Source organism: Myotis lucifugus, unplaced genomic scaffold (assembly GCF_000147115.1).
Source record: "Myotis lucifugus unplaced genomic scaffold, Myoluc2.0 scaffold_511, whole genome shotgun sequence".
NCBI classification, from domain to species: Eukaryota; Metazoa; Chordata; class Mammalia; order Chiroptera; family Vespertilionidae; genus Myotis; species Myotis lucifugus.
Genome location: NW_005871559.1, coordinates 35,309 through 50,689, shown reverse-complemented (window position 1 = coordinate 50,689; position 15,381 = coordinate 35,309). Strand labels below are relative to the sequence as shown.

General features: G+C 56.1%; 1 protein-coding gene across 5 annotated transcripts in view; it reads left to right on the top strand.

Moving 5' to 3' along the window:
- The first annotated feature begins 833 nt into the window (after positions 1 to 833).
- The window catches only part of HIP1R (huntingtin interacting protein 1 related), a 29,217-nt gene continuing 14,669 nt past the window's right edge, over positions 834 to 15,381 (top strand). For 4 of the 5 annotated variants that reach the window (XR_002826507.1, XR_002826508.1, XR_002826509.1 and 1 more), the window contains exons 1-2: positions 834 to 1,014; positions 13,544 to 13,607. Coding sequence is in view for 2 of the 5 variants with exons in the window: in XM_006103817.3 (XP_006103879.1) it covers positions 922 to 1,014; positions 13,544 to 13,607 (157 nt within the window). In the remaining 3 variants the exon portion in view is untranslated. The remainder of the gene's footprint in view (positions 1,015 to 13,543; positions 13,608 to 15,381) is intronic. The other variant, XM_023745043.1, reaches the window with a different exon arrangement.

Sequence of the window (15,381 nt, the reverse complement as noted above, 5' to 3'; positions counted from 1 at the left end):
GAGAACACATACTTGGGATAGCTGTTTAATTTTTATTTTTTTAATCCTCACCTGAATATATGCTTAGAGAAAGGAAGGGAGAGAAAGAGAGAGAGAGAGAGAGAGAGAGAGAGAGAGAGAGAGAGAGAGAGGTTGCCTTCCAGATGTGCCTCCACCAGGGATCGAACCCGAAACCCAGGTATGTGCCCTGACCAGGAATTGAACCTGCAAACCTTTTGGTGCACAGAATGAGATGCTCAACCAACTGAGCTGCTGGGGCCGGCCAATATTTTTAAAAGTCCCACACCACCTCCAGGGGCATCTCTTTGATGCGCTTCGATGGTCCATCACTGTGTTTTGTTCAAATCTGTCTGCAAGTTGTCCTTGCCCTGCCTCTCCAGTCCCCTCGCGGTTCTGGCCCCAGGCAGGTGTCCTCAGTCTCTGAAAGCTCAAGCACAGCCCCGCGGGGGGGAACAACTGCGGTTATGTTAGAGATGCACAAAGAGCGGCTGCTTAATTGTATTCATTGTGACACAAATTAATGAGACTGAAACGGAAAAAAAAGAACCAGATCCGGGGCTGGTGTAGACAAGTCTTGGTGATCCCGGGGCGGTGGGGTGTGTGCGGGAAGGGAAATGGCCGAGCCCCAATCGGGAGGAAGGAGGAGTGCGCCCACGGAGCAGGTGCAGCGAGCCTGATGGGGCTGCGGGCCTGGGCCAGACCCGCGGGGCTAGGGGGCGTGGCGCCGAGGCGGGGGCGTGACTATAGCGGGGGGGGGGCGGGGCCGGGAGCCGGAGCTGCGGCGCGAGGGGCGGGGCCGGGGGCCGGGAGCCTGGGCAGCGGCGGGCGGGCGCGGCGGCTTCGCGGTGCCTAGGCTCGGGCGGCCGGCCGGGGCGCACTCATTCACGCGGAGCCGGGCCCGGGAGCGCAGGCGGCGGCAGGATGAACAGTATCAAGAACGTGCCGGCGCGGGTGCTGAGCCGCAGGCCGGGCCACAGCCTGGAGGCCGAGCGGGAGCAGTTCGACAAGACCCAGGCGAGCGGCGGGCCGCGGGGGGCGGGGGGCTGGCGGGCGGCGCCCTCTCCCCTGTCCGCTCACTCGCGTCCCTTAGGGCCCGGCCACCGGCCGCTCCCCGCTCCCTCCCCCCCGCACCCCTTCAGCCGCTCAGCCTCTTACCCCCCCGGCCTCCGCGGTCGAAGCCGCCCCGCGCGCAGGTGAACCGGAAGCGCGCGCCGGCGCCGGGGCCTGAGGTGCGAGTGGGGACGGCGGTGGCCGGAAGCCGAGACGCGGCGGTGGGCCAGCGGGGGGTCAAGGTGAGCGCGGAGCCCAGGTGCGGCCGGCGCGGCCCCGGCCGTGCCCCTCCCCGGCCCCGGCGGACCGGCTCGCGCGCCCCCGTCCTCCGCGCCAAAGAGCCGCCCGGTCTCCGGGGAGCAGCGCGTTTCCTCGGAGGAAGCTCGGGTTTCCTCCTCTCCGGGCTGTCTCCCCGCCGCGCAGGGGCTGGTTACCTGCCGGGCGAAAAGTTTCACGAATGCGGCCGGACTTGTTCGCCCGAGCGCGGGCCCACGCAGACGCCGGTTCCCACCCCTGATGAAACGCGGGCGGGCGCCCGGCAGACGGGAACTTCCTTCCTGCGCTTCCCACGCGCCGCGTCGCCCTCCCGGGAGGTTATTTTAACCGGGAAACAATGGCGCGGGCGTGTATTTGGACGCGTGTTCCTGCGGGGAACGCGCGATGCCGGCGTGGCTGTGCTTCTGTTTTTTTTTTTTTTTTTTCTGTTCCTTTTCATTTTACAGACACCGAGGTGTGCTGAGGCCTGGGGGAGGGGAGAGCATACTTCTTTATTTGCCCAAAGAAGTCAAGCAAGGCTGAAATAGCCACAAAATTTTTTTTAAAAAACACCTTACTTTCGAAATGAAGGAGGCCGAAAGGACCTCCCTCCCTCCCCTGCCTGAAGCTGGAGGGTGACGGGTGCGGCTGCCATTAGCAGGTTCCTCCCCGCAGAGAGCCCGGACTTCTGCGGTTGCTTTCAAAACAAGTTAGCACATTCTGTCTGCAGCAGCTGTCTTTTGAAATAAGAAAAACCCAGGGGGACCTTCCACCTTTGTGCTTGTGATGAGCAATGAAAGTGATCATAAAACCTTGGGATACCGAGGCTTTCGTGCTAGAAGTAACCTGGCCACAAATTAATTTATCCTTGTGATCATCCTCCTCTGGCCTACGGTATGTTTTTTTTTTTTGTTTTTTTTTTGGCCTCAACCCGGATAGCCCATCATAAAAACAAATGTGGCACTTAAAGTCATTAATACATAATCGATTTGCCGGAACCTGCGGAAGGATGGGGAGACATTTAATGGGCAGAGAGAATCTGGATGTTGTCAGAACCTTTACTCGGTCACTGATTTTTTTTTTTCCTCTCTTGCCTTTGAGGAGGAATAAAGAAGCCTGGTTGCTCCATCAGAGAGGATGGAATTTAAAGGGCTAAGTTATTGGCCTAACTCTTGAGTTATTATAAGTCAGGAGCAACCTTCTTTAATGTCAAAGAGAAGGGATCTCTGATATAGATCCACACATTTTGGTTTGGAAAACAAGGTGTTTTGTTGGTGTTTGCTTGTTGGGTTTTTTTCCTCAGGGGCTGAGAGCGTTCCTTATGATGAATAACTTTCTAATGGGTGAAAATAGCATTTGCCCCTTCCAGGGCTCGCTCCTTTTTTTTTTTTTTTTCCTGGAAAGATAGAGTTCGGGTTCAGTGTCTGGCTTTGCTTGTCTTCAGGGTGACTTACTGGGGATGTAGGAATAAGGTTTTGCGCATGGTTAATATTTAATTAGATCGTTCCCAGAAATATCTAGTGAGCTGCCAGCCAGACCCCATTGGTGGGAAGGACCCGGAGAGCTGAGGTTGCTGCGTTCGTGTCTCCTCTGGACACAGAAGAGCACATCCAACCTGGACCCGCCTTCCCTTTGGAATACGCCGCCTGTGTCTTCATGGTGACCACAGGGCCCTGGGTTGCAAAGGAGCACTTTGGCTTCCCAAGAATTTACATCCTTATGACCCCCCAGCTTCCTTCCTGGTGGGCTCCTGGGTGAGGAATAGGAAAAATGAGTACAGATTAGCTTTCTCAACAGGCCACACCCCCTGTTTTACAAAGGTCCCTCCCCACCCGAGTCAGGAGTGTTCAGGGAAGGTACCTGGTACTTGTGGTTGTTGTGTGGTGTGAGTGGGTGTGTTTGTAATCCTAGGGGGAGTGTCCAGAAGGCTGGTCGCTTCTTCCCCACGACTTCATTCTCTTTGGTGATAAAACCCCTTTCCAAAATGGATGTCAGAAAATCGTGTTGGCTTGTGGTTGTGTTGTATTCCGAACACAGATCACCACAATACAGCACACCTGCCTTCTGAACCGGAAAATGGCCTGTACCGTTGCAAAGATGGTGTGGTAGCATGGAGGGCTCGTCTGTGTCCCTGGGCCAGTTGCTTAACTCCTGAATCTCTTTCATTGTCTCTAAAAATGGAGATAATTCCATCCACCTCCTGGGGCTGTTGTAAGGTATAGAGATCAGCCCCTCAACAATGTGCCCGTCTCCTGATTCCTGGAACCTGTAGAGACAGTCCTTGCTAAGAAAATGCTCATCAGCTGACCTCAGAGTGGAGAGAATAGCCTGGGTCAGCCAGGTGGGCCCAATGCAGTCACATGGCCTTTTAATATGGAAGAGCAATCCAATGCTGGCGCCTTGGAGGTGGAGGCTGGGGCCGCTCCCAAGGAACGCGGTGTCCTCTGAAGCTGGGAAAGGTGGGCATAGGGTCTCCTGCAGAACCTCTAGGAAGAAAGCTGCCCTGCTGGCACCGGGACTTTAGCTCCATGAGACCCATTTTGGACTTTTGACCTCAACTGTGAGATGATAGGGGTAAGCCACCAAGTTTGTGGCGTGTTATTATAGCAGTAATAGGTTACTAATACATACAGAATGCAAAGCAGGTAGGACAGTGCTCTGCAAACTGCCAGGTAGTCGTCTTTCTCCCTTCCTTCCCCGCCCCCACAAAGCCTTACAGTTTGAGAGCCATTTCTGACCAAGCAGACCTGCCTTTGAGGCCTGTTATGGATGAGGACTCAGTCTTGGAAATGCTTAATTCCAGTCTTGCTTTTTCCTTAGCTCTGAGTCCCTTTGCTTCTCTGGGCCTCAGTTTCCCCTGCAGGATGTGGAAATAGATCCCTAAAGCTTCCCATGAGGTCAGCACAAGAGAGGGGCCGCACCTGAGTGTGCCAAGCCCCGTGTGGAGTGGTGAGCAGCCCAGGTGTTAATGGTGGGGAAGGGATTGGACAGAAGGGCGACCGTCCAGCTCGGCGACACATCCCCTCTGCAGCCTCTGGGAGCCGAAGTCTTGTAAAGATGAACACTTACTGCCGTGCAGGGCTTCTCAGCCCCATCTCCCGTTAGAACAGCACTGTCCAATAGAAACCAACTACAAACCACGTGTACCACTTCCCATTTCCTAGCAGCCCCATGAAGAAGTCAACAGAAATTCCTTTTCATCGTATCTGTTCTTGAGCCTGGTGTCTTCAAATTAACCATTACAACATGTAACTACCATAAAAATTATGAGTGGTTTAGTTTACTTTCCTTTCCTCCTACTAAGTCCTCAAAATCCGTGTGTTTGACATTCAGAGCATGTCTAGATTTGGGCTCACACACTCAGGTGCTCAGTGGCCACACGTGGCCGGTGTAGACAGCACGGTGGGAGAATCACCTGGGGTGTGGGGGAGGCTTTTAAAAATGTCAGCGCCTGGGTACCTGAGATATGGAGTCATCTGGTCTGGGTTGGAGCCCAGGGCATTGTTTTTTTTGTTTCGTTTTGTTTTTAATGTTTTCCTGCCAGGAATTCTTTAGAATCTCATTATTAGAGGCAGACCACAGGACAAGTGTTTGGGAACTTGAGTTTCTCTTTGGAAAAGCTGTTCCCAAACACACAGTACTCTCGGAATCCCACGCTTTGCGCCTGCTGGTCCCTCTGTTCTGACTTCTCCCATGTGTGCCCATCGCCCCCTCCATGGAGTCTCCTGTGATAGGCAGGTAGACTCACATGTGCCCACCCTTGCATCTTCATTGTTCCTTACAATGTGGTATTGTAACCTCTAAGTCACTAACCCCTTTCTGGGCCTCATTTAAATATTTACCAAAAAAGCTCCCAAGTTTGAGAAGAAATCTAAACCATGTGGTGGACAGCCAAGACACCCCAGCTCCGTCCCACCATTGTCATGGGGGCGGGGCAGGCCTGTCTTCTCCCTGCTGTGTTCCCCGTGCAGGCAGGGTGCCTGGCACCTGGAACAGACGGGTTGAGTGGCTAAAGGACAGAGGCCAGTCAAGGTTCCTTTCTGAGAAGGACAGAAAGAACTAGGCGCACAGCTACCCTAGGACACTGCCCCCAAAGCCGGCCATGAGCCACTCTAGCCCCACTCACCTGCCTGCTGAGGTCTGCCATTGGGGTGGGTCATGGGTGGTGAGCTGTGCCCTTCTATCTGGTTCTGCCCTCTTGGTGATGCTCAGGCAAGCAGCTGACTTCCTGACTCTGGGCTGCCAGAAATCCCCTGAGCCTACCCCCTCCCATCAGTTGACTTCTTGGTCCAGATGGGGGTGAGGATGCAGCTGCTAGCCCTTCCCTCACTCTTCCCATCTTTGATGCTCATTTGTCCCATGACATGTTCATGAGGACCACATGCTGTGTCTTTGGGCTTGTTTCTGGTGCCTTGGAGTGTGCTACAGGAAGAAAAAGATAATTTTTTAAAATGACTTTAGAGAGAGGAAGGGAGAAGGAGAGAAACATCAATGTGAGAGAGAAACATCCCATCAGCTGCCTCCTGCACACTCCTACTGGGGATTGAGCCTGTAACCAGGCATGTGCCCAGATCAGGAATCAAACCCATGACCTTCTGGTGCCCGGGACCACACTCCACCAACTGAGCCACACCGGCCAGGGTGAGAAAAATCATCCTTGTCCCCTCCAACAGTTTTCATTTAATGAAGGAGGTGAGAGAAGAACAGGTGTGCTGTGGCAGAGCAGTGAAGAACAAGACTGTGCCTCAATCGGCTCATCTGCAAAGTGGACGTGATAGTTGTGCCCAGGTCATGGTCATGAGAGTTGACGGATAGCCTGGTGCTGGTGCAGAGTAGATGCTCTGTCAGCATTAGCTGCTCCATAGAGCCCAGAAGGGCAGGTCAGACAGAAAGAAGTAGAAAGAATGTCCTGTTGGGCCTGTCCCTGTGCTGTGGTTTGGCAGGGCAGGAGTGGAGCCAGGGCTGTTGGGGAGGGAGGCGGATCTCCAGAAGAGCGAGTCTGCAGGTGCTCAGGGCCCCCTTCCCCAGGACAGCAGGCCCGCTTCCAGGGCCCTGGTCCTCTGGGAAGGTACTCCAGGGAAGCCCCAGGGAGTTGGGACAGCCAGCTTGTGACTCCCTTGGCAGAAACGCTGCCCTTCTGACCTTGCCCCAGGCCAGCGTGACCTGGGCAGACAGGGCCGTTTGTGAATGAAATGAGACTGGGCACTCGATTGCAGCAGCTTGCGTGGAAACTGGAGTCGAGTCTAGGCCTGCTTGGCTGGGGGACAGGGAAACCCAGCCGGCTCACCTGAGACGCCGGCCGGGCCACTGGGCCAGGCTCTCCCTTGTCTACTTGATCTTGGGCGGGACTCAAATATCACCTTGTCGGTGAGGCCTCACACCGTTTCCCTGTCCCCAGCACACTGCAGCAGAACCGAGGACGTGGGCACATGGAAGGTTGGGCACAGTTGCTTCGCTTCACCTGTGGGCCCCCTAAGCACTACCCCCTGAACCCCAAGATTCTCAGGCAGGGAGGTGTTGGCTCCTCCTGTGTCCCAGCACCCTGAGCACGTGGCTCAGGGGACACACTCGGTGTGCGTGGATTCCATGCGAGTCTCCCTTCTTCAAAGCCGCCACTTAGTGAGGCCTGAAAGGCCACGGCTCCCACTGCGGAGAAAGGCCGAGCCGTGGAGAAAAGTTTGGGTGAGGCGGGGTTGCTGCTTCTCCTGCTGAAATAAACAGCCTCAAACTGCAGTAGGTCCGCCTGCCAGGGAGTGACTCAGGCCCCTGGCTTGTGGGACAGACAGGTCTTAGAGTGATGTCACCAGGGCCCAGGGAACGAAACCGCCTGGGGTGATTCCCTACCCATTCCGGAAGTGGAACTTGGGGTGCATCTCCACCTCCTCGTGTGTTACCAGCAGGGCTGGGGCAGAGGTGGCAGTGGGCTGGGCTGTCCCGTGAGTGGCACCATCCTTCCTGACTCATGCCCCTCCTCCCGGAGGGCAGGTGGCCCCAGCTCAGCCCTCCGATTTCGTAATTGAGAGGCTGGGATATGAATGAAGAGAAGTAGCGCTTGAAGCCTTAGGACTGGCGCTCCACTGCCTTCCCCGCTGCAGAAGTCCCCAAGCTGCAGGTTCGTCCCAGTGCGCCCTGCTGCTTTGCATGTGACCACATCCTAGCCGCTGCCTCGGCTACAGAAATCCTGTGTTCGCTTTCATCAATGGCCTTTGAGGTGGCAAAAGCCTTTGAATGAGATCCTTCTGTCCTTCCAACAGCTCTGGAAACGCCAAAGCAGAATAACCCGCCTCTCTGCCAGTCCCCGGCCCGGCTCTTTGAAGGACGGTTTTGTCCCCGCGGAGAGCCGCTGTGAAGGGTCATGATAACAGTACAAGGAGACTTAGGTCTGATTCATCGCGGGGTTGGTTTTTAAAATAGAAACTGTTTTATAGTCGCCTTTAGTATTTAACCCTCGTGGTTAAGTTATTAGCTGGAGAAAGGAACACTCACCACCTTGAATTTAACCAGCACTTGTGTTTGAAAGAGCTTTTGTCCATTCAAGTGTTCGCTCTTTCATTCAGCCAATAAAGATTTATTGGCAGCCAGGGCCAGGGTTTGGGGACTGGAGGTACAGCAGGGATCAAGACAGACAGGGTTCCTGCAGCCGCGTGTCCAGGGTCAGAGGTGGACAGAGAGTAAGTGGTACGCGGGATAGTAAATGTCCCAGGTAAAGTCAACAGGAGATGCGCTCCCCCTGGGAGTGGGTGAGGCAGACCCTCCAGGAAGGGGTGTTTCAGCCCAGAGCTGGGAGTTGGGGAGACACAGCGTGGCCTGGAGGCGGGACCTGGCTGGCCCTGTTGGAGGGACAGAAGGGAGACACACGTGGCTGGGACACAGCGCGATGCTTTAGACAAGCTGCTGTGTGCTTACCTTCCGGAAGACGGGGTTTTCTTATTTCTGCTTCCCAGATGGGGAAGTGGTGGTCTGGGAAGGGGACGTTTCTAAAGCGAATGCTCCCCACTGTGTCGGGTGGATGGGGATGCAGTCTGAGGGCTGGGGAGCTGCGGCTGCACTGGTAGAACTGGGTGAGAAGACCTGTATTTGTCCTCAGGCGTGGGCCCCTGGGGAAGGGGTCTCCCCGAGTCCATGTTCCCCCATGGTGAATATTGCCCATGGACTAGAGGATGTCATGTCTCCCCGAGAACAGTCACTCGGCTCAGCCCCTTGCCGAGCACTGGGTTCCCAGAACGGTGTTGCTGCGCGATGGGCTGAGGAGCCGGAAAATGCTCACGCTTCATCCTCAGTGACTATCCCTTCCCCGCTGCCCCCCTGACTGTGTGGCTCTTCCCAAACTTCCTGGGGCCCCTGTGCCCTATGTGAAGCCCCACAGCTGATGGGGCAGGGACTGGGTTGCTGTGAGCAGCCTTGACCGGAGCCTCCTATGTGGCCCTCTGGCTTTGCTGACTGTGTGCACGCCTGAGTCCACCTCAGGACCCAGCCTCTTGGGGAATCACGCCTGTGGCTGCAGTTGCAGCTGCCTCCCAGTCTCCTGTCTCCTGGGTCAGCGCCTGCTAAGATGCTCCCTGGTGTGTGTCCCTGCGTGTGGCCCGTCCAGGGACGAATGCCATTGTGTCTCTGTCCAGTCTGGTCCTGGGATTGTCTCCACAGGGTTTTTGTTAGACAAACAAGGACGGGATTGTTCCTGGAAGCAGGGCAGGTGTGGCCCAGTGGGGCCCTCCTGAGAGGCCTCCCAGGATGTCCCCGCCCTGGCCACAGGACAGAGCCACTCCTGGAGGGAGCTGAGGTGAAGCCCAGGCCAGGTCCTGGGGAGCCAGTTCCTGTGGTGGGACAGAGAGGCTCTCTGCTCCCTCTGCCCCTCCCCCCAGAGAGGTGGCCCAGGAGGCTACTGGGTGGAATGAGGTGCAGACTGGGCACTGGGTGGGTCGTGTGGGAGCTGAGAGGACAGTCACAGGGGCAGGTGGCCTGTGTGGGGGCTGAGAGGACAGTCACAGGGGCAGGTGGCCTGTGTGGGGGCTGAGAGGACAGTCACAGGGGCAGGTGGCCTGTGTGGGGGCTGAGAGGACAGTCACAGGGGCAGGTGGCCTGTGCCGCAGCTTCCTCGTCACAGTCTACGGGGGAGGATGTGTGGGGCTCAGTCAATATGTGTAAAGTGCTTAGAACAGCGCCAGGCAGGGCAGAAGCACTTGGTCAACATTTCGTCATTGTGACCTTGGGCAAGTGGTTAACTTCCTGAAGCCTTGCCTGCCTGCTCCCAAGGTTGCTTAGATTGAGGGAGATCACAGCTGTGAAGTGCCCAGCAGTGTGCCTGGCACATGGCTGAGCTGGATAAGTCACTTTCTTGTTAGGTGATTGAGACCTGTGGTGTGAGATACACCTTTCCATGCTGTGAGGAGCTGGCCATTCTGACTGTGTCTCTGGTGCAAGCTAGAGCCTCCCCATCTCTGGCCTGTGGCCACCCCAACCTCATCCCCACCTCTGGCTCTGGAGGGTCTGGCCCCTCCCTCACCACTGGGCACTGGGTGGAGTGAGGTGCAGACTGCAGAGGCTCCTGGGTGTGGGCTTGTTGGATTTTTCCAGCACAGGAACATGGGGGTGAATGCCCAGGACTGTTAGCCCTCCCTCCCAGTCCAGGAGGCACACCTCTGCCCACCCTCTGTGTCCTTGCAGACCTCCAGCTCGCTCCCTCCCAAAGCCCCCGACCCGCCAGTACTGCTATGGTCCTGCTTCCCTGCCTGTGCTCAGGAGTGGGGAGAGCCGTTCCCTGACCCCCTTTCCCCACCACTCAAAGCTGCTCCCTTTCTCCCCTGGGGCTCAGAGAAGCTGACAGATCCCCAAGACGGTGGCCACCTCTCCTCCCTTCACCCAGGGCCCTGCTCTCCAGCACTGGGTTTTCCCTCCCGACCTGAGGGCCCCAACCACCCATCTCATTCAGCCTGTGTCTCCCTGGAAGACAGTTCTCTCCGCGGCAGGGATCCCCTGAGCCACCGGGAGGGACTGCGCCTGCTGGTCAGCACTGCTGAGGGGCTCTGGAGGGGGCTGCAGGGGGCCGAGGGAAGAAGGGTTCTTCAGGCACGAAGGTGCGAGAGGACCCCCACAGTGGTCCCGGACTCCCCCTCACCCTTCAGTTTTCCCACAGTCACCCTTTGGCTGGCATGAGAGTGCTACGCTGTGTAGACAGAACCAAGTGATAGGGCTGCCTCCACCGAGACTGTCAGCCCCGAAGCTGAGCTGGGTCCTAATCGCCCAGCACAGAGTCCAGCCTGAAGGAGGGCCGGCTGCACGCCCCATCTCTGCGCCCAGCAGGGGAAAGTCCAACAGGACCGGCTGGGGAGGCCCGGGCGTCCCGGGGTCTGATGTCCCCTTCTGGGACGGGGCTTGGCTGCTGCTGCTGTAGGAACATCGAGACCCTGTGAGGTGTCCACAGACTCCCTCTGTGTGAGCACTGAGCCTCCTTGTGAGCGACCCGACCCGCACATCTGCCCCTGCACACAACGGGGCCGTGTTCCCGCTGGGAGGAACCCTGGTCCTGCAGCCAGCAGTGGGTGGGACTGGAGGGCGGGCAGGCCTGACAGATGGTGCCATGCTTTAGAAAATCTTCCATGTGCCAGGCACCTTAGGGGCTGGGGTACAGCAGCGACCAGCCAGGTAGAACCACCCCCCTCGAGGTGCTGACATTAGGGTGAGGAGACGGATAACAGACAGATAAGGAAAACGTTGGTAGTGGGTGCTGAGTACATGGAGACTTAAGTAGGGTGGCATCAGGAAGGTGACAAGGTGAGCAGACACCCAAAAGGGGTGGGGGGGCAGGGGCTCTTTCTGGGGGTCCAGGGTCCAGCAATGAGAAGGTGCTCAGTAAAGTAAGTGGGAGGTGGGGATGCCTGACCTTACCTTGGGCCCAGCTAAGCTATGCGCTCCTCCCTGCTCCAGGAAGAACAGCCCTCCCCCTCTCCCCACCCTGCTGGGCCCCAGGCAGGCCCAAGCCAGCCTGCTCCTTCAGGATGGGTCTCTGCTCTGCTCCTAGCTGCTGGCCTGGAGGAGAAAGGGGGAGGCCTGCAGGAGGGAGAGGGGTTCCCCTGCAGCCCTTCCTGGGGCCCACCCGGGACGTGGGGTGGAGAAAGTACTTCATCCGGCTGTGGTTACATCGCTGGTCCTCAGCCTCCTCTGGGCAGCCTGCTCTGCATGGTGGCTTTAGGCTCCACGCTGCCTGGAGCCTTCTGGACCAGGTGGCAGTTGTGAGAAGAGCCAGCTCAAATGTCAGGGCAGCTGGGGGATGGGGTTACACACCCCGGAGACAGGACACGCCTGGCTTATGAGCTGGCAGCTGCTTGCTGCTGGGGGAGGCATGGCCCCACCCCCTTGCCTGGCACTGCCTCAGTGGCCCTCTCTTCCCAGCTCTGCACCTGCACCTGGGGGGGGGGGGGCGTGGACAGAATCTTTAAAGACACAGAACATAGAATCAGCCAAACCTGTCTTTGCTCTTATTAGTTGTGCAGACAAGATCCCTAACCCCAGTGCCTCAGTTTCCCCACCAGGAAAATGGGCTCGTGACCACTTTCTAGGGTTGTTGCTGGGAGGCATGTTGCCTGTGCTCGGCACAGGGTAAGCCAGTGCCTGTCATTGCCCCTGTCTTAGACATATTCTGCCCGGGTGGGGTGCTCTCCCACAGCTGCTCAGTGGCTCTTGTGAAGGCGCCGAGGGCTTGGGCAGCTGTACTGGCAGAGTCTGGCAAATAGCACTGGTAGCCAAGGGCACCTTCTGTGAGTGGCTTGTCGAGGCTTTGACAGAGAAGTCAGAGCTGCCTGCGCTCCTCTCAGTCCTGGTACCCCCAGGCAGGGGCTGCTCCCCCAGCCCGTCCTTGATGCCGGAGCATGTATGGTTGCAGCCCCAGCACTGCCCGCACCCCGTGAATCGGGCCACAATGGGCACAGTGTGTGAAAGGAGGGCGGCCTGCCTTGCTGGGCGGCTCCAGAAACTGCCTGCCCAGCCCCAGCTCCCTCAGCTCTGGGCCTGTGTGTCTGATCTGAATGGCCACCTGTGCTCCCAGGGGCTGCTTTTCTTACAGAGGAAATCTCTGAGCAGGCTCCAAGTCGGTCACAATGCACCAGAAATGGGCGAGCTGGGCAGCAACTATTGCTCAGATGCCAGCAGCGGGGAGCACAGTGGCTGCAGCCATAAAAAGGAAGCGCTGGCCCTGTCTCTTGGCCCCCTCTGCCCTGTCCCCTCTCGATGCTTCCTGTTGACAAGGCGGGGATGCTCAGGGCCGGCTGCAGGGTGGGTAAGCCTGCAGGGTGGGTGAGCTGCTTCTTGGCTGCCGGGGGGTGGGCGGGGGAGGAGGGGAAAGGGCAGTGTGGCCCTGTAGGGAGAGGATCTGGCCGGGAGAGGTGTCTGCATTCGTCAGGCCCCTGTCTGGTCACTAGCAGGCCGCCCCTCTCAGTCCACAAACGCTGATGTCCCCAGCTCAGTGCTGGGTGGGGGGACAGAGGCTTATAAGACCTGCCGCCAGGTGGAGAAATAAAACATCCACAAGTAAACCCAGGGCCGGTGGTAGTTCCTGGGTGAGGTGGGAGGGGTGACAGTAGGTGCCCTGAGCCTTTGGTGAGGGAGCAGTCACCTCCAGGAAGCCTTCTCGGAAGAGGAGGCATTGACACGGGGGATGAGGGCAGACTCCAGCGGGTGGAGATGGGAGAGGACTTCGTCAAGGATGAGATTGCTGCTTGCTCAGGGCCCAGGTGGTAGCAGCGAACCCCCCTCCCGTTCCTGCCCCACCCGGGAGAGACACAGCCTGCTTGGCAGGTAACAGAGCTGGGTTTATCCTGGCTTTCCACGCAGTGGCTGTATGGGCCTTGCCAGCTTACAGCCTTTCTCTGGGTCCTACCATGGCGAGATGGGGCTGGCAGATGTCTGTCCACGGCGTGTGGTGAGGGCTCTGTTCGAGGCCGCTTCTCCCAGAGGAGGGACAGGACCCTGCCTGGGCCTCGCCTCGGGAAAGCTAAGCGCAGGTGGTCTCTGCAGCCAGCAGCCACTTTCTTCGCCACCCAGACCCCTGGAAGCTCTGGGGGCTTTGGTGGCCTCGGGTATCAGCTGTGGTTTGAGCTGCGCATGTCCAGCCTTCAGAGTTTGGTTTGGTTAGGTTGAGAGATGTCTGGCTGTCCGTCTCCACACGTGCCTTTCACCGCGGGAAGGGTTGCCCTGTCTGTCTGGTGTTGGCGTTTCTGAACTCCGCCTCCTGTGTCCCTCCCAGGCCATCAGCATCAGTAAGGCCATCAACACCCAGGAGGCCCCCGTGAAGGAGAAGCATGCCCGGCGTATCCTTCCTGCTCTGGGTCCCAGGGGGTGGTGGGAGGAGGTGGGAGGACGTGGGCCTGCCCTGTGTGGCCTCTGACCATGGGCACAGTGGGAGTGGTTTAGTGCCCCTGGGGCTTTGTGAGGTCCACCCCCACCGAGACGGGCGCATGTCCTCTTGTGTCCTGGCCCGGCAGAGTCTCCTGCCTCGAGCAGCTCCTGTCAGACTCTGAGCCTCTCTCAGGAGCACCATCTGTTGTCTTAGACCACTGAGCCCAGTTAAATTTGAGGGGCATGAACTTGCCCTTTCTCTTTTTTTTCTTTATTGATTATATATGTATCCTTATCCCACCATTCCCCCATTCCCCTCTCCCCCCCAACCCCCACTCATGCCCTCACCCCCCTGGTGTCTTTGTCCATTGGTTATGCTTATATGCATGCATACAAGTCCTTTAGTTGATCTCTCCCCCTTACCCCCACCCTCCTCTACCTTCCCTCTGAGGTTTGAGCATTGATCAATGCTTCTGTCTCTGGATCTGTTTTTGTTCATCAGTTTATGTTGTTCATTACATTCCACAAATGAGTGAGATCATGTGATATTTACCTTTCTCTGACTGACTTATTTCGCTTAGCATAATGCTCTCCAGGTCCATCCATGCTGTTGCAAATGGTAGGAGTTCTTTCCTTTTTACCGCAGCGTAGTATTCCATTGTGTAGATGTACCACCGTTTTCTAATCCACTCATCTGCTGATGGGCACTTAGGCTGTTTCCAAATCTTAGCTATTGTAAATTGTGCTGCTATGAACATAGGGGTGCATATATCCTTTCTGATTGGTGTTTCTTATTTCTTGGGATACATTCCTAGAAGTGGGATTACTGGGTCAAATGGGAGTTCCATTTTTAGTTTTTTGAGGAAACTCCATACTGTTCTCCACAGTGGCTGCACCAGTCTGCATTCCCACCAGCAGTGCACGAGTGTTCCTTTTTCTCCACATGCTCGCCAGCACTTGTCATTTGTTGATTTGTTGATGGTAGCCATTCTGACAGGTGTGAGATGGTACTGCATTGTCGTTTTTTGATTTGCATCTCTCGGATGATTAGTGACTTTGAGCATGTTTTCATATGTCTCTTGGCTTTCCCTATGTCCTCTTTTGAAAAGTGTCTATTTAGGTCCGTTGCCCATTTTTTGATTGGGTTGTTTATCTTCCTTTTGTTAAGTTGTATGAGTTCCCTGTAAATGTTGGAGATTAAACCCTTATCGAAGATAACATTGGCAAATATGTTCTCCCATGCAGTGGGCTTTCTTGTTGTTTTGTTGATGGTTTCTTTTCTGTGCAGAAGCTTTTTATTTTTATGTAGTCCCATTTGTTTATTTTCTCTTTAGTTTCCGTTGCCCTAGGACAGTGATGGCGAACCTTTTGAGCTCGGTGTGTCAGCATTTTGAAAAACCCTAACTTAACTCTGGTGCCGTGTCACATATAGAAATTTTTTGATATTTGCAACCATATTTTTGATATTTATTTTATATATTTAAATGCCATTTAACAAAGAAAAATCAACCAAAAAAATGAGTTCGCGTGTCACCTCTGACACGCGTGTCATAGGTTCGCCATCACTGCCCTAGGAGCTGTATCGGTGAAGATATTGCTTTGGCATATGTCTGAGATTTTGCTGCCTGTGAATTCCTCTAAGATTTGTATGGTTTCCCATCTTATGTTTAAGTCCTTTATCCATTTTGAGTTTATTTTATGTGTATAGTGTTAAGTTGGTGGTCTAGTTTCATTTTTTTTGTATGT